Raw genomic sequence first — 27,035 nt, forward strand, 5'->3', positions numbered from 1 at the left:
TCCCCTACTGGGGACTGAGCCCACAACCTGGGCATGAGCCGTGACTAGGAATTGAACTGTGACTTCCTAGTTCATAGGTTGATGCTCAGCCACTGAGCCACACGGGTTGGTCCATTTTTGATAAATTAATAAAAGACTTGATGAATGTCCTACATGCTTTTAGCTGCAGCAACAGTGACTTCCTCAGGCCTTTGTGGAGCCTGTTTCCATTACCTGGAAAGCTAAGCAGGGTCAAAGCCCAGAATCTAATTGAGGTTCAAGGATAGGTGAGAATATGGATTTGAACTTGACTTGAAATTGCTCTGACTTTGATTTATGCCAAGATGAATCAAAGATGTAGTGCAGCCCTAACTGGTTTGGCTCAGTGGACAGAGTGTTGGCCTGCAGACTCAAGGGTCCCAGGTTCGATTCCGGTCAAGGGCATGTACCTTAGTTGCGGGCACATACCCGGTGGGGAGTGTGCAGGAGGCAGCTGATCGATGTTTCTTTCTCATCGATGTTTCTAACTCTCTATCCCTCTCCCTTCCTCTCTGTAAAAAAAAAAAAAAATCAATAAAATATATTAAAAAAAAAAAAAAAAAAAGATGTAGTGCAGCCCAGCCAGTGTTGCTTAGTGGTTGAGCGTCAATCTGTGAACCAGGAGGTCACAATTCGATTCCTAGTCAGGGCACTCACCTGGGTTGTGGGCTCGATCCCCAGTTGGGGGCATGCAAGAGGCAGCCGATCAATGATTCTTTCTCACCATTGATGTTTCTATCTTCCTCTCCCTTCCTCTCTGACATGAGTAAAAAAATAGATTTTAAAAAAAGAAGAAGAAATAGTGCAAAGAATAAACCTGCAATGAGGCTGCAGGTAGAAGGCCACGGCAGGGACTCCACCTGTCTCAGGGAGAGGCACCTGAAGTCCTGGCAAATGCGATGTCTGTCAGGTGGGCACAGTGCGGGGCTGAGGTTCGCTGCTTTATATGCCTCTAACCACCACAACACCCCAAACATCTTATGTCGCTGGGTAATGCCACACATTCAGCTCCCCGTTAGGCCACATCATGGTGCCCATTGTCCAGGCCTGGGCTTCATGGTGCTTGCTGTGACCGCTCAGGGCACTCTCTCTTCAGTGCCTGGTGCAGAGCCAAGGAGGGATTCAGTTATTATTATTTCCCCCCCAGGGTTCATACTCTGAACCATTCAACGCTCAGCTCCGAGGCTGTCTCCTCAAGGAACATCCAAACTTCCAGGCCAAGTAGTTGTGCCATCGTGTTCTTATGAGCCTCCATGCTAGCATTCAGCACCGAGTATGGTAATTGATTTATTGTATTTACATTTCTTTCTTTTTAAAAAATAAATCTAGTACCTTTTTTTAAAAATATATTTTATTGATTTTTTACAGAGAGAAAGATAGAGGGATAGAGAGCCAGAAACATCGATGAGAGAGAAACATCGATCAGCTGCCTCCTGCACACCCCCCACTGGGGATGTGCCCGCAACCAAGGTACATGCCCTTGACCGGAATCGAACCTGGGACCCCTCAGTCCACAGGCTGACGCTCCATACACTGAGCCAAACCGGTTTCGGCTAGTACCTTTTCTTTTTAAAAAAATATTTTTATTGATTTCAGAGACTAAGGGAGAGGGAGAGATAGAAACGTCAATGATGAGAGAGAATCACTGATCAGCTGCCTCCTGTACACCCCCTCCTGGGGATCAAACCCGCAACCCAGACATGGGCCCTTGACCTGAATCAAACCTGGGTCCCTTCAGTCCGCAGGCCGATGCTCTATCCACGGAGCATCCAAAGCAGGTAGGGCTGTATTTACATTCTATCTCTCACCCGATAGCAAGATCCTCCAGGGCAAGGACTGGGTCTGATTTCCCTGTTCACCTGTACGTCCAGCTGTCCTTGGGAGATCTCCATATGTGTTTTCCACAAGCACATTGCCACGTCCAAAGCTGAGTCCACCTGAGGTACCCCCTCTGAGTGTCAACATCGTACCCGAGCCTCTATCATTGCATCTCGTGTGTTAGATGGCACTTTCCTGCTTATAAGACTCTCTCTCCCACTAGCTAGTGAGCAACTGAGAGCAGACAGCATGTGAACTGTATTTATTTTTACATCCCTGGAGCCCAGCATAGTGCCTCTCATATAGGAGCCATTCAATAAATGTTCATTGAACTGAACTGGGTGTCTGTATCTTCAGGGGCAGGTACCATAAGGGTCCCTGGGAAATGCTGGGGACGTGCTTGTTCCATTAGATTCTAGCAAAGATGCTTCCCCCAAAGCCCTCTTCCCGCCCTCCTCCGGCAGGCTTGGATTAACACTGAGCCAATAGTTTGTCACATAGCAACAATAGTAAAGAATGAGCTACTACCCAATAGAGCAGACGCTTGCCTGCCGCAGAGCGCTGAGCAGAGCTATTTTGAGATGCTTTAGGTAGAGTCACATTCTGATAGGCCCACACATTGTGGCGATAGTTTCCATCAGCTTAGGGGTACAAGGCATTGAATATCTTATTTGCATATCTGTCTCTTTTGCCATCCTTTTGGAGTACTGTTTTAGAATACAAAGGACCAAATTTGAGACCATGGTTTTCTTATTTTGAAGTCCATCAGATTTTTATTTCCAATGCCACTGAATTACTGTACAGATGTGCAGATTTATAGGTCAAATGACCACAAATTTCAAACGAAAACAAGTCCTAGGCCTCAGCCCAAACTTCCTGGCCTGGCACACAAGGTTCTTTGTGGCCTGGCTGGGCCCCCTTTTTCCAGATCCTCTCCTACCTGGGCACTCCATTGGCATATGCTTCAGGCTTGGTGAGCAGCATCCAGGCACCGACGTGACAAGTGCTTTCACTCACAAATTACCCATCCTTGTTTGCCTTGAGAGAGCCTCCATCACTCTGTATGGTATCCGTTTAGCTCTATGAGTCTCTCTCCAGCCAGATGGTGTGCCCCGAGGACAGGAAGAGTGGCTTGTCCATCTTGAAACCCACAGTACCCAGCCGAGTGCTGGGCACAGGGAAGATGCTCAGTAAAGGCTGGTTCAGGGTATAAAGAGTGAAAGTTCCTTGGTTACCGTAGGCTCTGCTAGTCCACTTCAGTCCTGATGGTGGGACACCATGCCTACTGACACGGAAAGCTACATGTTCCGTGGCTGCGTTGGTGGCTTTGGCACTATTTGTTCTAATTTTGTTTGAAAAGATACTGTGAGTATGTGTGTGTGTGTGAGTGTGTGTTTATGTATAAACCTTCATTCACTCATTCAAAAAACACCCATTGGCTGTGGATTATGTGGCAGTTACTGTACTAGGACCAGAGACTGGAGGAAGCGGAAGACCTGCTTCCTGCCCTAAACGTTCAGTGGTAAGGGGCCTGTATGTGGTGTTGGAAGACCTGAGTTCGAGCTTTCCCTTTGCCTTGGCTTGGGGTCTCATGAAGGTCATTTTACTTGCTTTAGAGCCCTAGTTCCCCTGATCATTAATGAATGCAAATACTTATTCTCTTTATGTTGTAATTATAAAGACTCCGAGTCAAGATATTCAAGATTCCAGGAGAGAGGGAGATTGGCTGGCACCTTGAGGGACAGGAAGGATCTTTATCACATCTTTTTCAGGACCAAAAGTCCTGTTGCTGCAGTAGAACGAACCCACCCAGCCAGACCAGATTCACAAATCAATGCTATCTATTCATTTGTTCAAGAAGTTTGAGTTGAGCCCTAACCAGTTTGGCTCAGTGGATAGCGCGTTGGCCTGCGGACTGAAGGGTCCCAGGTTCGATTCCGGTCAAGGGCATGTACCTTGATTGCAGGCACATCCCCAGTAGGGGGTGTGCAGGAGGCAGCTGATCGATGTTTCTCTCTCATCTGATGTTTCTAACTCTCTATCCCTCCCACTTACTCTCTGTAAAAAATCAATAAAATATATTTTTAAAAAAGAAGAAGTTTGAGTTGAGTTCCTACTGTGCATCATGTCCTGAGTTAGGAGATGGGGGTAGACAGATGAACAACATGGTCAGCCTTCCGGGCTGTTACAGGGAAAGGCCCACAAGGACTGTAACTCAGTATGAAATGTGGGGTAATTTAGAAGTATAGGATGCTAGCTATGGGAGGGCAGAGGAGGAGTGCGTAACCAGGATTCAGGGGGAATCAGGGAGGGAGGGCTTTACAGAAAAAGGGATGTGTTAGCTGAGACCTGAAGGGTGTTGGAATTAGGTGGGTCAAAGGGGTGAGGGTGGTGAGTGTTTCAGACTGAAGGAGTGTATGTATGAATGTCCCAAGGACAGAGAAAGCATGCCACAAGCAGAATAGAAATGATTCCACTTGGCTACAAGGAGAGAAGATGAGAGAAATGAGATAGGTAAGCAGTGGCCATCTCTTGCACATGAAATTTTATTCTGACAGCAAAGAGGAACAATGGAAGGTGGTTTTATTTGTTTTATAGTGCTTGTTGGTTCTGATTTCACATACCTCACCAAAAATGTAGTATGTAGGATGAAAGCTCCCAGTAGTAATTTTCTTACCCCAACACTGTTAACAGTTTGGTGCATATTCTTTCAGCTTCTAACTCATTATTATTATTTACTACCCTGATAAAAATAGAGCCATCCTATACCTGCTGTTCTTTACTTTTCTTTTTGTCCTTAGTAATATATGGATATCTTTCTATTAGGTACATATGGAGCCACTCATTTTTAAATTACTGCATAATATGGCATCGTCGTAAGCCTATGGGATAGTCATTGTTTTATTTTTTTACTGTGGTAAAATATATATAACATAAAAGTTACCATTTGGGCCCTGGCCGGTTTGGCTCAGTGGACAGAGTGTTGGCCTGAGGACTGAAGAGTCCCAGATTCAATTCCAGTCAAAGGCACATGCTCTGGTTGTGGGCTCGCATGAGGCAGCCAATCGATGATTCTCTCTCATCATTGATATTTCTATCTCTCCCTACCTTTCCCTTCCTCTGTGAAACCAATAAAAAAAATATATTTTTAAAAAGTTACCATTTGGACCATTAAGCTTTTTAAATGAATGGTGGCAAAACACACAAAACATCAAATGTATCATCATAACCATTTTTAAGTGCACAGTTTAGTGGCAATCAGTACATTCACACTATTGTACAACCATCATCACCATTCCTCTCCACAAGTTTTTCATCATACCAACCTGAACCTCTGTCCCTATTAAACAATAACTCCCCATTCTGCTCAGCCCCTGGCAACCACCGTTCTACTTTCTGAATCTCTGAATGTGACTACTTTAAGTACTTCATGTAAGTGGAATCACAGCCATAGCGTTTTTTTCAACCATCATCTAGAGATGGGCGGTTGATTTGTTTCTTCTTTCCTTGGGTCGGGGAGAGACTACTACGATGCTACAGGGAACATTTTCATATACAGTAATCCCCCCTTATCTATGGGGCATATGTTCCAAGACCCCAGTGGATGCCTGTAACCACAGTCCCGCCCCCTATATATACTATGTACAGGTTATGGCTTCTCTTTGGCATACCTGAGTTGCCAGCATCACTACTCTTGCACTTTGGGGCCATTATTCAGTAAAATAAGGATAACTTGAACATAAGCACTGTGATATCTCGACAGTCAATCTAATAACTGAGACAGCTATGCATATACAGTGTGGAGATGCTGAACAAAGAAAGGATTCACATCCCAGGCAGGACAGAGCGGGACAGAGTGAGATTTTATCACACTAGTGAGAACGGTGCACAGCTGAAAATTTATGAATTGTTTATTTTGGTAAGTTTCCACTTAGTATTTTTGGACAATGGTTGACGAGGGTTACTGAAACTGTGGAAAGTTAAACCGTGGATAAAGAGAGACTACCTATACATCTCTGTACACTGGTAGAATACATCCTAGACATACCAGGATTTTCAAAGTCTACAAACATTTGGCTTGAACCTAAAAGTTTATACCATGCGTTATTACCACTAACAGTGTATGAAAGCACCAATTCTCCATGCCCTCACTAATATTGGCTATTAAGATTTTTTCAAGAACAGAATTAATTGGTTGATTCTTACATGTGCCCTGCCAGGGATCATACCCGCATCCTTAGCATATTGGGACAATGCTCTGACCAACTGAGCTACCCGGCCGGGGCTCAAGAACAGATTTTACTGCCAAAACCGGTTTGGCTCAGTGGATAGAGCGTCTGCCTGTGGACTGAAGGGTCCCAGGTTCGATTCCGGTCAAGGGCATGTACCTTGGTTGCGGGCACATCCCCAGTGGGGGGTGTGCAGGAGGCGGCTGATTGATGTTTCTCTCTCTCATCGATGTTTCTAACTCTCTATCCCTCTCCCTTCCTCTCTGTAAAAAATCAATAAAATATATTAAAAAAAAAAGAACAGGTTTTACTAAAGGTGTGATATAAATAAAAATGTATTCTTGCAAATGCTGGCAACATTGTAGAACAGTATCTAAATAGGTAACTTCTTATAAAAAATGTGCAGCCACTTTCACAATCCTGAGCATATTCATATTTGTGGCAGCAACCCAAGTTCCTGAACCATTTTTCCCTTCACAAGTATTTTGGAAAAAATGTGGTTGAGGCCACTCCTGTGAGAACCCTTTTTAATTTTTGTTCATAGGTAGTACTTGCACATGGTTCAACGTTCATCTGATTTGGAAGGTAATTCAGGAAGTAGAACCCATAGGACTTGATGATTGGGTGTGTGAAAGAAGGACTAGGGAGGACTATGTGGATTCATGGATGGCGTCCAGTTTTCCAGCTGGAATGGCAGGGGGACAGTGGGACCATGCATAGGAAGAAGGGGTAGCTCCTGGGGAAGGGGGTATGTATAAACTAAGGCTATGGTACCTGTGGATCATATGGGTAGCATCTTGACCATATGCAACTGATGAATTTATCCGGAGGTTATACCTTTCTCCTAGTCTTGTGCCCGCTATCTCGGGGTCTCCTTGTTGGCAATCAGGGCACCTGGAAAGCTGGATTAGTCATCAGGAGGATTCAAGGTGAACAGAGAATGCCTTAAAGGAGATGGGTGACCCTGTGAGACATTTCCTTCTGACTAGGGAGAAGCCACGGTGGTAGCCCGGGAGCCTTTGCCAGGCTCTGGGCACTGCTAAACTCCTTACCTGCAGCCGTCACATTTTCATTCTCCTAGCAATTCTTTTGAGTTAGGTAAGATCCTTTCCCTTTTAGAACAAATAGGACAAGAAGCAGCTAAGGTATCTTGAGTGCTTACTATTTGCCAGGCACGGTGGTGAGCATTATTCATAAACTATCCTGCTTACTCTTCACTGCAATGAAGTAGATCTTCTCAAGAAATCCCTTTTGCTGCCGAGACCGGTTTGGCTCAGTGGATAGAGCGTCGGCCTGTGGACTGAAAGGTCCCAGGTTCGATTCCGGTCAAGGGCATGTACCTTGGTTGCGGGCACATCCCCAGTGGGAGATGTGCAGGAGGCAGCTGATCGATGTTTCTAGCTCTCTATCCCTCTCCTCTCTCTTCCTCTCTGTAAAAAATTAATAAAATATATTAAAAAAAAAAAAAAAGAAATCCCTTTTGCTGATGAGGAGGCTGCCCAAGTCACACAGCCGCTAAGTGGCAGAACCAGAGCTTAAACCCAGTCCTGCCTGACTTGAGTGCAACTGCTTTTGCCTGACAATCTCTACTATCTCATGTGTGTTTCTCTGCCCCCACAACGCCGCCCTCCCCACCCCCCCACCCCCAGCTCCTGGCAGACAATTCCTTCTTCATGAATGCACTTTTAATCTACACAACACTTTGATTAGGTTATATATAATCCATGCCGATGATTCAATTCTGCTTTCTTGAAACCAACTAAAGTCGCATCTTGATTGCATTAGTGTGATTCTGTTTTCTCCAGCCACTTCCAACGAGGCTGACTTCAGGGTTCCAGGTAAAGATACAGAAAAGGGCACCCCAGGAAGGAGCAGAATCCCCGTTTACAACAGAGCTCTTCCTTCTGGGCAGGCCCATGGCTCCTGACTGGAGACCTTCCTTGGATCTTCGCGAGGCTTCCTGTACCTGGTCCCACAGCAGTTTTGGCTAAGCTGGACAGGTATGTTCGAATGCTGCTGAGACTCAAGATGGATCCTCTGCAAAACCAGGCAAAGGTTTTTCCAAAGGTTAGAAATTCTTACAAAAAATCAGGTGAGCAACCTCCCACAAGGAAATTACCGGCCATGCTTCCAGGCGTTGCCCACATTTCTTTCCTCTGTTCTGTTTACTGTGAATGTGGGTATAAACGATTAAAAATAACTGAAGGCCAACTTTGACCTTAGCCCCACATATTGGATCCATCCTATAACAACTTCTATTAGAAAATATTTTCATTGAGTTCAGAGAGGGAGGGAGAGAGAGAAATATCCATGATGAAAGAGAATCATGGATCGGCTGCCGCACACCGGGGATGGAGCCTGCACCCCGGCACGTGTCCTTGGCTGGAATCGAACCCGGGGCCTTCAGTCCGCAAGTCAACACTCTATCTACTGAGCCAAAACCAGCTAGGGCCTACAGCAACTTTTATAAGCCGGTATTGCCCTTTTCAATTTGCTGCTTTTCTACTGCCGTTTGGATGAATTAGGCCTGAACACCACACAACTTACTTTATCCTTGTTGGCAACCTGGGTTTCAGCTTAAGATTTTTCACTCCTAGGTTCTTATTTACTCTCATCATTCATTTAAAATGCAAACCATAACACCAAAAACTGAAGTGAACTCAACAATAAGCAAACACCGACTGAGGCGCATAATACTTTAAGTATGTTAAAAAGCTTTTAACTCTCTCCACAGATGCCGGTTTGGGGGTTTCCTTGGGGAGCACTAACGACTTTCTCAAGTACCCATTTACCCAAGGCCAAACCCAGCGGAATCCTGTAATGTGCAGGAATGTGAGAGCTGGAGGCGGCCCTCTGCAGAGCTCTTGCTCGCACAGCGCACTTGAAGCATCTCCTCCATCCTTACATTACCTTTAGCACATTACGTCTTTGCGTTTTTCCCTAATTACATTATCTTGAAGGCACTGCATAAGCGTGGTCTTTTATTAAGCTGGCCTATTGGGGGTGGGTGAAAAGACAGGTCTTCAAATGTCCTCAGGTCCCAGATGAGTTCAGAAAACATCATTCAAGGCCCCTTTGGTGGCAGGGATATCGGGTAGGGGCGTGTGGACACGTGGTCGGCAAGAAACGAATTTAGGTCTGGTCCTACAACGTCTTCCCACTGCTGTGATTTTTGTTTTCCGATTCTCAAAATAATATACGTTCGTTGTCAAAATAATTGTAAAATTCAGAGAAAAAGTAAACAACACGCAATCGGTGTGATTTTTGGGGAGTAAACCTTTCGCTTTGGGAAAGCGATGCAGAGGAGAGAACACATTACGTCTCTGGCCCGGAACAGCGGGCAGCAGGGTACCCCTGATGGACGGATTCAATCGGGGTTCGAAAGGCCGGCCACCCCAGGGCCCAGGGCGCAGGGCCATCTCCTTTTCCGCCACCTGCGCGGTGACTGGCGCCTCCCCGGACTCCGTCACCCGGTTCCTACGGTCCTCTACGCGGAGACCCTACCCGGGGACCTTCCCCGTAAGTGTCTACCGACCGAAAATAGATCCCCAGTCCGTCCCCGGCCCCCTGCACATCCTCCCCTTTAAAGGGAGCCACCGAGCGACTCCGGGGGGAGTTTGCGGAAGCGCCAGCCGCGGTCGGGCCTGGGCGGATCCCGCGTGGGGCTGGCCCCGCCCCCGGCCCTCTCTCCCATTGTGCGAGCCGCTCGCGCCCAGGCCCCGCCCCGCCCCGCCCCGCCCCCGGAGGACCGACCCCGCCCCCTTCTCACCCCCCCTTGGCTCATTTCCGGCCGCCGCCGCTACCGCTAGCCCGTCAGGAGGGTTCGGCGGAGGGAAGAAACAACAGCCGCCATCTTGTTTGTGTGCTAGGCCGGGGGGAGCGAGGGAGCGGGCCAGCGGGCCAGCGGGACGCCGGGCTGAGTGCGGACTGCGGGAGCCAGAGCGCGGAGGGGCGCCGGGCCGGGGAGAGGCGGCAGGGGCCGCGACAGTAGCGGGGGGCCCGGGGCGCACGAGCCGAAGCCACCGACCCCGAGCCCCCTCCCGCCTGCACACACCCCCACCGCGGCTCGGGAGCCGGGCCGGCGTCGACGCCTAGGGGGGACCATTACATAACCCCGCGCCCCGCGGCGCCTTCCCCGCCGCCGAGGGCGGCCCCGAGCGGAGCCCGGGGGGCGGGCGCTCCCGGCACCTGGCCGCCGAGGGTGGGGGCCGGAGCCGCGGCCGTATTTATTTTCCGCGGGCGAGGAGGGCGAAGAAGAGCGCGGAGCGAGCGGAGGCTGCCTGCGCCACCGCCGTCGCCGGGCCTCTTCTGTGGCGCTGTTCGGCTCGGCCCTCTGGTCGGGGAGCTCCGCGCCCGGCGTCCTGGCCGCGCCTCCGCCGCGCGATGTGAGTCGGCGGCGCCAGCCTGGCTCTCGGTTCGGGCGAGCTCCGTGTGGCCATTAGGGGCCGGTGCGGCGGCAGGAGGAGAGTTCGGAGGGTGGGGGCGCAGGTCCGGGAGGGGGCACCGGGAGGAGGTGAGTGTGCCTCGTCGCCTCCTCCTCTCCCCCCTTTTCGCCCCCGCCTCCTTGTGGCGATGAGAAGGAGGAGGACAGCGCCGAGGAGGAAGAGGCTGATGGCGGCGGCGGAGCTCCGAGAGACCTCGGCTCGGCAGGGACCGGCCGCGGCGGGCCGGGGACTGCGCCGCTAGAGCCGCGAGTTCTCGGGAATTCGCCGCAGCGGACTCGCTCGGCGGATTTGTGTGTGTGCCCTCCTCCGGGCCTGGGCCCAGGCCCGGCCCCTCGCACTTGCCCTTACCTTTCTATCGGGTCCGCATCCCTTTACAGTCACCGCGACCCGGCGGAGAGAAAAAGGAACTTCCCCCAACCCCCCTCGGGGGCCGGCGGAGCCCCCCAAGCCCACCCCAAAGAGCGGGGCGGGGACCCCATCTGAAGAAGAGATTTCCCGGGGATTCTCGTTTTCCTCGCCTGTATCTCCGAAAGAATTAAAAATGGCCGAGAATGTGGTGGAACCGGGGCCGCCTTCAGCCAAGCGGCCTAAACTCTCATCTCCGGCCCTCTCGGCGTCGGCCAGCGATGGCACAGGTTAGTCCTCGGAGCCCTCGCCTTCCCTTTCCCTTTAGTCTTTTCTGCTCCGTGCACCTTTATTCTTCTGTGTGTGTGTTTTCCCCCCTTTTCTTTCTCTCCTTAGTTCTCTCTCTCGATTAATTTTAAAGGTGTTTGAATGAGCTGGTCGAAGACGTCCAGTAGCCCAACCATTTTCTTTGCTTCCTAATACATTCGTTGCAACATTATGTCATATCGATGTGTGTTCTGGAATTAGAGCTCTTTAGTGGTGCTATAGAAATGGCCTTTATTATTGCTTCCATGCAGTTTAATTTTGGCAATGCCAATGCATTTGTGTGTAAGGGTTTTTTATACAATTTTACTTCTAATTTTGTTGTTGTTGGTAAATGAGGAATTGCAAATCTTTTCTCCTTGGTTTCTCCTACTCTGTTTCCACTACTTTTCACTCTTCCTTTTCAGTATTTTCGTTGCACAAGATTTTCTGTTGAGAATGAGGACGTAAAAAATAATCTTATTTATTTATTTATTTATTCGTTTATTTATTTATTTATGTGTATGTGTTCCAGGATTTCAGGTTTGACGTGAGGTTTAACGTCAAATGTGAAATTTGGTTTGAATTATTTTACCTATCTTTCCTAGCCTTTTTTTTTTTTTTTTTTTTTTTGCTTTTTTTTCTTTAAGAATCAATATGGAGTGCAGTTCATTTTACATCTTCCATTCTTTGGTTTAGGACCAAAATGTCTGAAACTCTGGGTTTTCAGGTTGGGAGAGAGGGATATTTTCTTTGCAGTTTGTAGTCACTTTCTCTTTGGTGTGGGGAAGTAAAGAGATAACTGATTTTGTGGAATGAGTTACTTGGAAATCAAGATAAGAAATGGAAAGAGTCCCAATCATGAACTGCAAACATGAATTGATGAAACATGTTTGAAATGTGCATTAAGTTTAGCATCTGTGTTTTTACCTTTTTATGCTTTAAACATATTTGGAGATTTCTGTTTAAAAAGCTCTATGAATTCTTTACTTCACTCAGTTGTGGACTAGCCCTTTCTCAAGAGATAATTCAGGGAGACTTTCTTCCATCATTCCTTCCTTACAGTTCGTTTGATGCTATCCTGGTGGCCACCGGTCTTTTTTGCTGTCATAGTTTGAGGTGCCAGGATAATGAAGAGGAAGAATGGCTGGCCATCTGACAGTCCACAAGATGTTCCCCCTTCCTATGAGCATCTCTTTAACGCCCCAAGAACAGGCTCAGCGTCATCCCTCCATCTACCAGTGAGAGTGCTTAATGGAGTTAAATGTACCCTTTGAGTTTGTAGAGAACTTCTAAGCACGTTCCTAAGTAGGCTTCATTTTAAAGGGTGAAAATGTAAGGATATAGCAAACGCTTTCGTTTTTTGTTTTTATAAGAAAGATAACCTGCAAAATTTGAGGATTTTTGCAGAGTTCCTCTACTTCAGGATTGTAACATTGGCAATGCATGAACTTTGATCTGTCCTTATTCCTTGAAGTTTCTGTAGTCTTCAGGGATTTTTCTTAACCTGACTTTTTTTTCTCAATTCATGCACATAAATATTGTATTCCTTTGCACTTACTAAAGTCACTCAAATTCTTATAGATCACGATTAGACATGTTTTCACGTATAGATTTTTGGATTGTTTCTTTAATTTTTGTGTAATGTGGTAATGGATTTTACATTTGAGTTGGCCAGTGACGGGATATTTTAGAAAAAACTCCTTTTCTGTGCATTATTTTGATGACTCCTTACTTGAGTAGCTTCGTCTTGGAGTAATGCAAGGCCTGAAAGGAAGGCTCTGCTCAACTTCCAAACACCTCCGTTCAGTGCACTACTGCGTTCTCCATACTCATCTGTGTCGTTGGTAACTTAGCGAACTCATTCTGGTATAGTGTTTCACATGTCTGTTACACAGAAACTGTTTTGCTACTTGATATATCTTTGAATAGTTGTGAGACCTAAATGTATCAAGTGGGTTTTTATAATAAAAAAAACCTCTCAACATTGAGATTAACTCAGTCTTGGTACTAAGTGTTTATTTTAGTTAGCTCTCTCTAAATTTTATTGAGAAGGTTGGTCCCCCCCCCCGCCCCCCCCCCCCCCCGCAAACACCCCAAGTCCCCCAATTAAGATTCTGTTCCAAGATTTTTTTTGTTCATTTTTTAAATCTTAATAGTCTGGGTTTTGTTTTGTGTTTTTGTTATTGTAGGGGTGGGGAGGGAAGTGTCAAGAAAATACTGTCCCCCTGTGAACTTTAAGTTGGTTCCCATTACATTTTTATTTTTTTATTTTTTTGTCCACTAGTGTGTAGTATAAGTTTGCAGGCAACTTCTAACAGAGATACTTCACTTTTAACAACTTTAAAATTTCAAACTTGTAACTTCTACATTTTGAGTTTTGAGTTGTCACCTAGATATTTTATAAATGTGAAAGTAAGTTGTTCCTTATACTTGGTTGTGAATTTCATCTAGAACTGGTCAAAACGATGCCATAATTATAGACCACAGAAACTTTTTATTTTCTTAATAGTATTAGGTAGACCTACCAAGAGTTTGCTTGTGCCAGTTTTATAGGACAGAAGACTAGAATCCAATTGGGTTGACATTCGAAAGCATTACAAAACAAATTAGCATAGGACTGACTGGTGCAGAATAAAAATGTGTTACTCAACGATTGATTAGTCTAAAAAATTTCCAAGTTGATTCAAATAACTTGAATTAAGTTTAAGTTTTTATGTGTTGGAATGAGTAGGAAGAGATTTATTTTTTAGCTTTTGCATCTTTATGTTCCTGTTTCAATATTTGCACTTGAGTCATTGAAAGTTTTACTTTACTATGGTTAGGTCGGAACTAAACTATTTGATAAATGACTTATTCTCCCCCCAAAAGATGATAAAAGGCACTTGTAAAAAAAAATTTGGTAAAATTATTGACAGAAAAATTAACAGGTAAGTCCTGGAAGAATTTCTTGAACCTATTTCTAATAATAACCTGAGTGATGGGAATGATGAGAATTACATGTTGCCTTCATTGCACACTGGACATGTTCTGTCACTGCTCTGTAAACACTTAATGCTGTATGCACTGAAAGAACAGACTCCGGAACGATGGGTGACAGCAAACAGCACTAGGATCTGGCATACTAAGTAGGTAAAGATCTTTCTGGTCCTGGTATAGTTTTGTGTCCCTACTGTGTACTCCCCTGTCAGCATTGGCTTGAGTTTCATGCCTGTTTTTCATTTTAAAGGCACAGGACAGCTAGAATGTAAAATATACTGCATTTTAAATATATATATCATTGATTTCAGAGAGGAAGGGAGAGAGAGAAGCATCAGTGATGAGAGAGAATCATTGAGTGGCTGCCCTCCTGCACACTCCACACTGGGGATGGAACCTGCAACCTGGCATGTGCCCTGACCAGGAATCGAACCATGACCTCCTGGTTCCTAGGTCGACACTCAACCACTGAGCCACGACAGCTGGGCTAAAATATACTGCATTTTAACCACTAGATTAATGTACACAATAGAGAAGTGGCAAGGATTTTTTTTTTAAATTTTGCTTTTGGTAAAGAGTGAGGGAGGAGGTTGGGTGTAAGGGGGAGGGAGAGAGGGAGGGCCCGGGAAAAATCAATGTGAGAGAGAGAGAGACAGAGACAGACATTAATTGGTTGCCTCTCGCATGCACCCAACTGCATGCCCAGGATGGAGCCTGCAACCCAGGTACATGCCCTTGACTGGGGCCAGTGCTCTAACCACTGAATAACACCTGCCAGGGCGTGGCAAGGATTTTTTAAATGTCAATTTTACTTCCTCAAAATACCATTGTATATTAGTGGTTTATCATCCTAACTAATGTTTTTGGTGGAAGCCATTTCTTTTTTCAGCTCTTAAACCTGCCAGATTATGTTTTAGTTTTTACACATTAATGTTTACATTAGAGTTCTGCTTCTGGAGTTTTTCAGTTATAACTCTTTGACCCAGTGAGATATTACTGTTAAAATTAAAGTGCAAGACATTTACCAAGTGCCTTGAACTCTGGCAGTTGCTTATTCTCAAAGCTTTGTAAGTTCACTTCTAGGGCTTCAGGAAGGCTCTCTGTGCTTGATGTGAGGTGAAGTGCCTGTTGTTAAATTGTAATAAATCTTGTACGCGTTACAATACGGGTGCCCTTTCCAGCATAAGTTCGTGTTCTGTTGCAGAGGTAAGAAATGTATCGTCATATCCAGTGAATGGATGATGGGGATGGAGGAAAGGGTTTCTGCCTTGGTTGCCTTTTGGTATTTTCTGTTTTACTTTGCTTTTCTACCTTCTCCTTAGTCTAGTCTATAAAAAGGGTGAAGGGTGTGTGATTAAAACAATAAATTGAGAATTGGTGCCTAGTGTTGTTTGTAGGGGCATTAAGTGGTAAATAAGAAAGGAAAAAAATAGCAAAAATGTTGCAGATACAGTGGGAGTGTAACTTCCTGGTATATTTATAGAAGTATTTCAGGAGTTATTCTGCTGAACACCCATCAATTAATGGAAAAATAAGACATGCTTCTTTAGTGGGCTTTTTGTTGTTGTTGAGATTTTAGGGTTCTCTCCTTTTAGAATTTTTGAAGTTAAATTTTTTAGTGTGGCTTACATTAGATAAATTAATGAACCTTGGCCAGGTAACTTAATTGGTTAGAGCAGTGGTCGCCAACTGATGGTCCGTGAGGTCCGAAAGGTTGGCGACCGCTTGGTTAGAGCATCATCCCCATATACCAAGGTTGTGTGTTCCACCTCTAGTTAGGGAACACGAAAGAATCAACCAATGAATGCAAAAATAAGTGGAACAACAAGTTTCTCTTTCTCTCTCCCTCCCTCGCCCCCTTCCTCTCTAAAATCAATACGTTTAAGAAATTAATGAGTGAGTTAAAACTTAAATTATGCCAAGTGTAAAATTTTTACAACACTGAATTTTGCCAATGATTTTTTTTTTCATGTGATGGATGGTCATTTTCTTTTAAATTTTTAATGGGAATTTTTTATTATTCAGTTCTCAAAAACAGGTTTAAGAGAATAAATATTAATTGAGGTGTTAAGCCTCTTCGAAACAATTTGGATCTTATTTGTTTTTAGATGTAGATCTTTTTAAATAAATGGCCAAGAAGGTAATTAGAAGTAATTTAGTTGAGAGAGAGAGAGAGAGAGAAATTAAAACTACTGAAAAAAAAGTGAGTGGTTAAAAGATTGGGTTTTGAAGTCAGACAACGTACTAGAGTTCAGATCCCAGACCTGCCTTTATTAATTGTGAACCTTAGGCCAGTTTCTTAACTTCTCTGTATTTGCTTCCTCACCAGTAGTACCCACCTTACAGTATTGTGGCAAGGAATAAAGGAGAATTTTCTTTATTATATGCTTAAGATAGTGCTTGCGGTAGCATAGTATGTGTTCATTAATTGTTAGCTGTTTTTAACTTAACTACTAAGAAATAATGGTAGATTTAAAAAAACCTTTAAAATTTATTGATTTTTATAGAGAGAGAGTAAAGGGGGAAGAGAGGAACATTGATTTGTTGTTCCACTTTTCTATGCATTCATTGGTTGCATAAAACTTTGGCATATCAAGACGATGCTTTAACCAATTAAGTACCTGGCCAGGGCAGTGGTAGACTTTTTTTTTTTTTTTTTTAAATATATTTTATTGATTTTTTACAGAGAGGAAGGGAGAGGGATAGAGAGTTAGAAACATCGATGAGAGAGAAACATCGATCAGCTGCCTCTTGCACACCCCCCACTGGGGATGTGCCCGCAACCAAGGTACATGCCCTTAACCGGAATCGAACCCGGGACCCTTGAGTCCGCAGGCCGACGCTCTATCCACTGAGCCAAACCGGTTTTGGCAGTGGTAGACTTTTTAATGACTATATAGAGACTAGAAAAAGAAAGCCAAGTGCATGAAGTTCAGAGAGTAGTCTTAAAAGTAAGGCTTATGTTACAGTGTTAGCCTATAGATCACCTACTCAGATTAAGTTTTTTGAGAATATAAGAATGTGGCAGCAAAGATTAAAGTAAAAGTACTACATATACTACTGTCACATAGGATATCTTGTTCATGTAATTGAAATTAAAAATCAAGAAAATTTTAAGGCATAATGATAAATCAGAAAACAGATTTTCTTGGAAATGCTTACGATAAGAATGGCTTTTTGCTATAGAATTGTGTGGTTGAGCACTATTTTTTCTGTTACGTATTTGCTTATCTGGGTCTTAAAAGAATACTTTCTTATAAAGGAGGAGGACGGGAAGTAGAAGGAGCAGTGCAGTGCTTCTCAAATTGTTTTGACTACACACAACTGTATTTTGCATGTTAAAAACAGAGACCCTGTCTTAGCAAGTGAACACATAGTATTATCCTTTTTGTAATATATGCATTTTTATTTGTAATGATTGCATTTCATAGTTGTGACCCACTATATTGAGTTCATGCCCCTCTATTGGCTTATGATCCACAATTTGAAAAATACTGGCTTAGAAAAGTTGACAAGGTAACAGTTGGTCCTGTATTGGACCAACATTTTCTCTATGCTAGGTATTTGTCTTCAGTACAGGGAATACTCTGATAATCTGGAGTATCCTGCAATTTATAGATAGGGGAGGAGAACAACATTCAAGTCTGATGTGACCAGCATTGTATTTGGGAAGTACAGTGTATATTGGGAGAAACAGGAAGACCTAACCTGTAATACTATTACTCTGGTGGCTATCTTTGAGGAATTGGTGTCTGATCTTGGGATCTGAAGGATAGATCTAGGGTTAGTTAGTTAGTAAGAGCGAACCAAGCTGGGAACAAGAGAGTAGTATGGCCTGTTCAGGTCCCCTGTAAGTTCCATCTGGCTGGGAGGAGCAAGAAATGTCCGGAGAGATGAACAAGGGGCCGATTATGCAGAGCTTATAATGCTTATTGGAGTATGGCTGTATTAGGGTTCTAGCTGTGATGAGGGTGGGCTGGATTAGAAGATGGAAAGAAGTGAAAAAGATCTGAGGGAAGGTGATGGTCAACAGAATTTAGATGTTAGGATATTGCAATGGAGGAATCAAGGATAAGTTCCAAGTTTCAAGTTAGGGTAGCTGGATCGGTGAGGGTGCCATTTACTAAAATAGCAAGCATAGGAAAAGAAGTATTTGTATGTAGCTGTGGGAGGGGGTGGTTATGGTGAGTTAAATTTTGGACATTTTGAAGTGTGATTCTCCTAAATTGAGTAGTCACTGTTTTTATTTGGTATGCCTTTCTTTCATCTCAGCCAAGAAACATTTACTACTCATCAAGTTTTAGGCACGATGAATTAAGGTGTAGTTTTTTTCTCTCAAGTCCTTCAGGATGTGGTGGGGTTGGTATACATGTATACACAATTTTCCCATAAATTATACTCTGATAAGTTTTTAAAATAATCTGAATAAAGGCAGAGAATAGGAATTATTTCTAACAGGGTGAGTTTACTGTATTGGGGAAAAACTTTATAAAGAAATTTAGGAGAGCTTGAGGGGTAACTAACTTTTTCACAGAAGTAGGAAAAGTTGGGTATTTCAGGTGGAACAAATACAAGTGATTCTTTTTTTTTTTTTTAATATATTTTATTGATTTTTTTACAGAGAGGAAGGGAGAGGGATAGAGAGTTAGAAAAGAAACATCGATCAGCTGCCTCCTGCACACCTCCTACTGGGGATGTACCCGCAACCAAGGTACATGCCCTTGACCAGAATCGAACTGGGGACCTTTCAGTCTGCAGGCCAACGCTCTATCCACTGAGCCAAACCAGTTAGGGCGAGTGATTCTTTTTTTTATTATTATTGAAGATATAGTCATTGATTTGAGAGAGAGAGACGCACACACATTGATGGATTGCCTCCAGCACGTGCCCCAAACAGTGAATTGAACTTGCAACCTAGGTATGTGCCCTGACACAGAGAGACAGACAGGCAGACATTGATTGCCTCCGGCACATGCCCCAACAGGGAATTGAACTTGCAACCTAGGTATGTCCCTGACCAGGAATGGAATGGACAACATTTTGGTGTACAGGACAATGCTACAACCAACTGAGCCACACAGTCAGGGCCAAATACAAGCGGTTCATAAAATGGGAGACAGATTGAAAAGGATGTTGGGGTCCTTTTATGAAAAAACAGGCTAATGAATTTGACATTCATCTTACCATCAGGATAAAAACCTGTGAGCCAGGGGAGTGACATGGTCAGGGAAAGTGGAAAGACTAATTCTGGTGATGGTAATTCTGGTGATGGTGTGCAGAATCAGTAGCAGGAAAAGAACCTAATGGTAAGAGGACCATGGGCATGTCATTTATCTCTTGAGTTGCACTTATCATTTGTAATTACCAAAGTGAATTTTTTAAGATCCAAGTTTTGCCTTGTCCTGGTTGCTCAGTTGGTTGGAGTGCCATCTGGTGCACCAAAAGATTGCGGGTTCGATCCCTGGTCCAGGCGTGTAGTGGAGCAACTGATCAATATTTCTCTCTCACATAATGTTTCTCTCTCTCTCTCTCTCTCTCCCCCTCCCCCTAACACACACACACACACACACACACACACACTCGGTTCCTTCCTTGGGTGAGGATTTAAACATATCCTTGGGTGAGGATTAAAAAAACACACCCAAGTTTTGTTTACCAGTTGACATAATTGTAGAATATAGCAGATAGTCCTACCACTACAGAGTTGGATTATTTACAGGTTGAGTTAATAGGGTTCATATTCAATAACAAAATAGTATAATCTTAGGGAAGCCAGTGTTAGCACCAGTTACTGCAGCTATACAATGAGGAATCAGTCATTTCACACTTGGGTCTTCCCTAGCGGGGGCAGTGTTCTAAGAAAACTGAGTAGGATGGATATTTATTTTCCCAATTGCTCTTCAGCCAAAACTGTTCCGCTTTTTTGTTTTATTTTGTTTTGTGTGTGTGGTTTTTTTCCCCATGTAAACACTACCAAGATGATCCTGAAGGATCCTTTTGCTCTAGGTTAATAAATTTACACATTTATACACTTTAAAATCTTTTAGAATCTTTAAGAGGCATTTCATTGGTTCTTTTTTATTTTTTAATTTATTTTTATCAATTTCAGAGAGGAGGGAGAGATAGAAACATCAATGATGAGAGAGAATCATTGATCAGCTGCCTCCTGCACATCCTTACTGGGGATTGAGTGCACAATCCGGGCATGTGCCCTGACCGGGAATCAAAACTGCAACCTCCTGGCTCATAGGTTGACACTCAGTCACTGAGCCATGCTGGCTGGGTTCGTTGGTTCTTAAAACAATTACATGAGGGAGGGAGGGAGGTAGAATAAGTTTTTTACTACCACAGTTGGGACGTGACGGCTCAGTGAGGTCAGCTTGAAGACTTGGGTTTAAATCCCGGTCTTTAGACTCCTTGAGCAGTGCCAAGTTAGATACCAAGTGTTTGCTGATGGCATTTAGGAATCATAAATGCCCAGAACTTTGAGGAACAATCAAAATAGCAAAAGAATAATAATGACAGTCAGTGATATCAGATGAAATATAGGGTCTGTTTGGAGGTCAAAGTATATGTGACTTTTTTTACATAGTCTTCCAGTTTTAATCAATAGTTAAAAGTAAATGGTTTAAAGTTGATGTAAGAGAACTTTTTATAAAGTTATGCCCTATCAGATACAAGTAATTATAGTATGCAGTTGTAGAATTGCTAGAAACATCTTATTCCATGAGCATATCCTAGGTGCTATAGGAAATGTAAATAATAAATGAGACCCCTTTTTCAGATACTTAAAATTTGGTAAAGAAGTAAGATGGAGACAAATATTATTTAGCTGTAACAAAAGATGGAAGATACGAAGTATATAGTTGAGGTTGTAACAAAGTGAGAGACATCTTGGGGAAATAGGACTACTAGGACCAGAGTTGAAAACCTGAGTGGTAACTACAGTTAGGTCTGTTGAACGTACAGGATTGCCAGTAAAAAAAAAATGACCCTAAACCTTTATTTTTCAAGATCTACCAATGTAAACCCTCCTGTCTGCTGCAAAATGGAGCCTAATTTTGTAATGTGAGGTCACGTTTTGCATAAACATAAAACAGCAACCAAGTGCATTCGGCTTTAGAATCCTTCTATATGATAAAAGGCTAATATGCAAATTGTCCCCTCGACCAGGAGTGTGACTGGGGGTGGGGCCACCTGGCCAACTGCCTGTGGTCCCTCCCCCCAGCCCAATTGGCCTGGACCCCACCTGTGCACGAATTCATGCACTGGGTCTCTAGTAAGTTAAATGAAAATCATCAAGACTCTAGGGCAGTGGTCGGCAAACCCGCGGTTTGCCGCTATGTTGACTAATGAGTTTGCTGAGCACTGCTCTAGGGCCTAGAGTACGATTTCTATATTACTGAAGTTAATTTCTCCTCAGTAAACTCTGTATATGGCTGTTATCTACTTCTGACATTGAGAGGACTAATAAGAATAATACAATTATTGAGGTGTTAAGAACAATGCTTGCCTCATTGAAAGTGCCTGATGAAAGTTTGCTCTTATTATTATAAACCAGTCTTAACTCCTAATAGGGTTATGATTCTATTGAATAATAATACTCGATGACATTTTCATATTTTTAATATGTGCCAGGCAATATTTTAAATACTTTACATATATTAACTCATTTAATCCTCACAAATAGCCTATGATTATTGAAGTAATAAGCATATGGAAGTTCTCTATCCTATTGAATTGAAATTTCCAATACATGGTTTTTACTGGCCAAAACTTTCTTATTAATACAGAGTTTGAAACTAGGTTCTTCTGTATATATATCATCTTGTCTGGTTCCCTTAAAAACTGTAAGGATTTTTATTGGCATTGCATTGAATCTTTTGGGGGCAGAATAGATGTCTTTATATAATATCAAGGATTTGTATCCAGATGTTTGGGATATTATTCTATTTATGTAGTCTTTCACAATTTACATATATTTTATAGTAACATATTGTTAGATTTTTTTCCTAAGTTTTCCCTATGCTATCATAAATTGTATTAAAATTTTTTTCTAAACATTTATCACTGATGTACAGAAATGTAGTTTAATTTTTTAATATTTGTGGTATATTTAATCACCGTGCTAACCTCACTATTTCCATTTCTTTGCTTTGGATTTTCTATATTGATTTATCTCCATAAAATAAGTTGTGTTTCTTCCTTCCAGTCTTTTAACTTACCTTTTTTTTTTTTAGTATTATTGCTTTGGCTAGATACTCTAGTACAAGATTGAATAGAAGTGGCTGTCACGAGTATCTTTGTTTTGGTGTGATGCTAGACTACTTTTAATGTTGGTCCATTATGCATATTTGCTGTCAGTTTTTAGGTTTTGGAAGAAACTTTTTATCAATTTAAAGAAGTCCCCATCACTTTCTTGATTTTTAAAATTGTGATTTGGTTTTGAATTTTATCCAGTGCTTTTCTTGTTCCACTTATTTATGCATTCATTGGTTGATTCTTGTATGTGCCCTCACCAGGGGTTCGAGCCTGCAATCTTAGTGCATCAGGATGATGTTCTTACCTAGTGAGCTACGGGCCAGGGCCTCCAGTGCTTTTCTTATAGCTATTGAGATTAATCTTATATTTTCTTCTTTGTTAATATGGTGAATGACCATCTCTATACTTATAGATAGTCTAAGGTTCCATTGCAAACCTTTCCCCCTTGGATTCCTGAGATATCCCAACTTGATCATGACAATACATTTCTAAGGCACTAATGAACTGGTTTGCTTTCTTTTCTTTCTTTTCTTTCAAGGGTTTTTGCTTCTATGTTCATAGTTTTTACTGGCCATGTATGATTTTTAAAGTATTCTATTTTTTTTTTTAAGATATATTTTTATTGATTTCAGAGAGGAAGGGAAAGGGAGAGCAGAGATAGAAATCAGTGATGAGAGAGAATCATTGATCAGCTGCCTCTTGCACGCTCCCTACTGAGGATCGGGCCCATAACCCAGGCATGTGCCCTTGACTAGAATCGAACCCGAGACCTTTCAGTTTGCAGGCTGACGCTCTGTCCACTGAGCCAAACCAGCCAGGGCTCTTTCTGTTTTCTAGAAGTGTTTGTGTAAGATGAAGTTGTCTTTTCCTTGAAAGATCTGAAGGACATGTCTGTAGAAACATTTAGATCTGGTGTTTTCTTTATGGAAAGACTAATTAATGATATATTTTTGTTAATAGTAATGGGATTATTCAGGCTTTCTATATCTCCTCCTTTTGAACTTTTTAAATGGGAAATGTCAATTCAGTAGGATAGAGAACTTCCATATGCTTATTACTTCAAGTTACCAGTATTTTTGTGTGCCTTTCTCTCCCCCCGCTCTTTTTACAACTGGTTTGAATCAGAAGTTAAACAAGGTATATCTGGTTGTTAACTCTTTTATTTGATAATATCTCCTCTCATTCTCTTTTTTGCCATTGATTTGTTGGAGAAACTGGGACATTTATTCTTTATAATTTATTTTTGATAAGGTTTGGTGAGTGTTTTATCAGGAATTCATTTATGTCTCTTCAAATTTTTTTGCATGAAGTAGATTAGTTTTGTTGCTTTCTCATTTTATTTTATTTTTTTCTTAATTTTCCCAGAAGTTTATCTTTTTTAAAAAAATCTGTATTTTATTGATTTTTTTACAGAGAGGAAGGGAGAGAGTTAGAAACATCAATGAGAGAGAAACATCAATCAGCTGGCTCCTGCACACCCCCTACTGGGGATGTGTCCGCAACCAAGGTACATGCCCTTGACCAGAATCGAACCTGGGACCCTTCAGTCCACAGGCCGATGCTCTATCCACTGAGCAAAACCGGCTAGGGCCCAGAAGTTTATCTTTATTACTCCTTCAAATAACCAAATTCTGGTTTGTTGATACCTTCTCAGTTGTATCTCTGTCTTTCTCATGTTGATAATTAACTGCTTTTTATCTTTTTAAAAAATATGTTGCCCTAGCCCAGTGGTCAGCAAACTCATTAGTCAACAGAGCCAAATATCAACAGTACAATGATTGAAATTTCTTTTGAAAGCCAAATTTTTTAAACTTAAACTTCTTCTAATGCCACTTCTTCAAAATAGACTCGCCCAGGCCGTGGTATTTTGTGGAAGAGCCACACTCAAGGGGCCAAAGAGCCGCATGTGGCTCGCGAGCTGCAGTTTGTCGACCACTGCCTAGCCGGTTTGGCTTAGTGGATAGAGTGCCGGCCTGTGGATTGAAGGGTCCCGGGTTCAATTCTGGTCAAGGACACATGCCTAAGTTGTGGGCTTGATCCCCAGTGGGATCGAGCCAGTCAATGATTCTCTCTCATTGATGTTTCTGTTTCTCTCTCCCCTCTCCTTTCCTCTTTAAAATCAATAAAAATATTTTAAAAAAATACATGTTGGATTTTTTTTTTAAGTGAGAGGAAGAGAGAGGATGAGAAACATGGATTGGCTGCCTCCTTCATGCCCTCTACTGGGGATCAAATCCCCGACCTCTTGGCACAGGGTACCTTGCTCAACCAACTGAGTCACAACAGCCAAGCTGCTTTTTATCTTTGATCATCTTCCTGCTGTTCTTCTAACATCATCATTTGGATACTTAACTCATTAATTTTTAGCTTTATAACAAAGCCTTTAAGTTTTGAAATCTAGTGTTTTCATTATTCAATTTCTTTTCTGATTTCCTCTTTAATTTGTCACTTAGGTATATGTAGGTTTTTTTAAATTTCTAAATGGGCAGAGATTTTTATTTTCCCCTAACTGTGCAACTATAAAAATATATTTCTTTGTATACTTCAGGGGAAAAGTAGAATGCAAAATTGCTCATAAAGTATCTATGATCCCAGTTTTGTGAGTTATGTAAGTAAAAATGATTAAAGAAATACATCAATATGCTAAAGTCTTCTTTGAGTAATGATATCAGATACATTTTGAGACTTATATTCCAAAACTATTCATAAGGTACCTTTTATTCTTTTTAAAAAATGTATTTTATTGATTTTTTTTTTTTAAGAGAGAGCAGGGAAGAGGGATAGAGAGATAGAGACACATCGATGAGAGAGAAAAATCATCATTGATTGGCTGCCTCCTGCACACCTCCCACAGGGGATTGAGCCTGCAACCCAAGCATGTGCCCTGACTGGGAAGGAACTGGTTCCTGGCTCGATGCTCAACTGTTGAGCTACACCAGCCGGGCAAGACACCTTTTATGATAATGGATGGGCACATAAGATTTTTCAGAAGGAAAGAAATTCTGTAAAAGTCTGGACTCTAATCATGTCCTGAGATCCTGGGACCATTTGGTTCAATTAAAAGATGACCAGAATGCTTAACTATGTTAGGCATTAGGCAAGGAGTTGGTCTATAAGTGATAAGATATGTGCTTTCCAAAGAGCTACATGGGTGCAGGAATGGGTGGGGAGGGGAGAGAAAGACAGACACACTAACAATTCAGTGCTATGATAGAGGGCTATAAGAACTGGAAGGGCATGTAAAGGAGTTGTGCTTAAAAAGCAAGATTGATTGGACCAAATAGATCATTTAAAGTGGAATCTTCTTGTCTTCAAGCAGTGAACTATTTTTAATGGGATAGTCAGTTGTAGAGTCAGGTATATTTAATTATTAAATACCCAGTAATGCCTATTTAATATGAAAACTATTTGGAGAATTAAAAGGGAAGAAAACTCAGCAGTAGAGAGAGAGAAAAAAAAAAGAAAACTCAAATACCTAAATATATAAAATGAGTTAAGACTGTCAACAGGTCAACCAGGGACAGTTTTGCCCTTCCAAGAGATATTTTAGTGATACTGAAGACATTTTTGGTTGTCACAGAGGGGGTATGGATACTAATGGCATTGAGAAAAGAGAGCGGGGTTCTGTGGATTATCTTAACAATGCTCCCTTCCCTCACAACAAAGAATTATCCAGCCCAAAATGTTTAATAGTAGCAAGATTGAGAAAACCCTGGGCTAATCTCTGATTTCATCCTCTTTTTGGTGGCAGTGGGGCAGGGGTAGGGTGGGAGTGATTTGTGTGTTAAAGGAGCTAGAGCAGCCGTGGGCAAACTACGGCCCGCGGGCTGGATCCGGCCCGTTCGGCTGTTCTATCCGGCCCGCGGAGCCAAAAGAGCGGAGGTTTCTCTTGCTCTCCCCTCCGCTCCTTTACTTTGAATTTATATTAGTTCACACAAACACTCCATCCATGCTTTTGTTCCGGCCCTCTGGTCCAGTTTAAGAACCCATTGTGGCCCTCGAGTCAAAAAGTTTGCCCACCCCTGAGCTAGAGGCATGTTTTTATATCCTATTTCAGCTAGATTTTGGTTAAGGAAATGTAATCTGTAGGCTGAAGTCAGGTGAAAGCAAATTCACTCAGCAGATTGAGGATCTGTTTTGTGATAGAACTTGGTGAAGAATGGTAGACAGCCCCTTGCTTCATGGAGCTCACACTGAATGTTCTACAAATGAAGGTCTTTTGTATCATTTGTCTTTATTATTATGATAGTTTAAATCTTTTGTTCTGAATTAGTTTGCATTTGGTAAATTATTTTAACCTCTTCTATGGAATTCTGGAATATTATCTAACTTAATTGTACATCTTTTTTCATGACTGTTAATACAAACTTTTAGCAACTCATAATGGGTACTGTACTGAGATTTTAGTCCTTTTTCCTTGGTCTTATTTAAATACAGTTCATTAAGTGCTTAAACTTGTTGGTATAATCAAACTTTCTCCTATTTTTAAAAATGTAGATATCAAAAAAGGCTTTTTAGTATAACATGAAAAACCTCAATACAAATACATAGTATTACATAGAGTGCGGTACAGAAATGTAATGTTTATCAATAACAAAATATAAAGCAGTTTTTAATTTTGATTTTGTCAAACTTT

At 42.4% G+C, this 27,035-nt stretch overlaps 1 protein-coding gene across 2 annotated transcripts in view; it reads left to right on the forward strand.

Annotated features, from left to right (window-relative positions):
- Positions 1-10,281: 10,281 nt before the first annotated feature.
- Positions 10,282-27,035, forward strand: part of EP300 (EP300 lysine acetyltransferase) — a 67,768-nt gene continuing 51,014 nt past the window's right edge. For both annotated transcript variants that reach the window (XM_080661744.1, XM_080661745.1), the window contains exon 1: positions 10,282-11,145. In XM_080661744.1, coding sequence (XP_080517870.1) covers positions 11,052-11,145 — 94 coding nt within the window. In that variant the 5' untranslated portion in view covers positions 10,282-11,051. The remainder of the gene's footprint in view (positions 11,146-27,035) is intronic.

The sequence above is a fragment of the Plecotus auritus genome (genome assembly GCF_963455305.1).
Source record: "Plecotus auritus genome assembly, chromosome: 3".
In the NCBI taxonomy this organism is placed as follows: Eukaryota; Metazoa; Chordata; class Mammalia; order Chiroptera; family Vespertilionidae; genus Plecotus; species Plecotus auritus.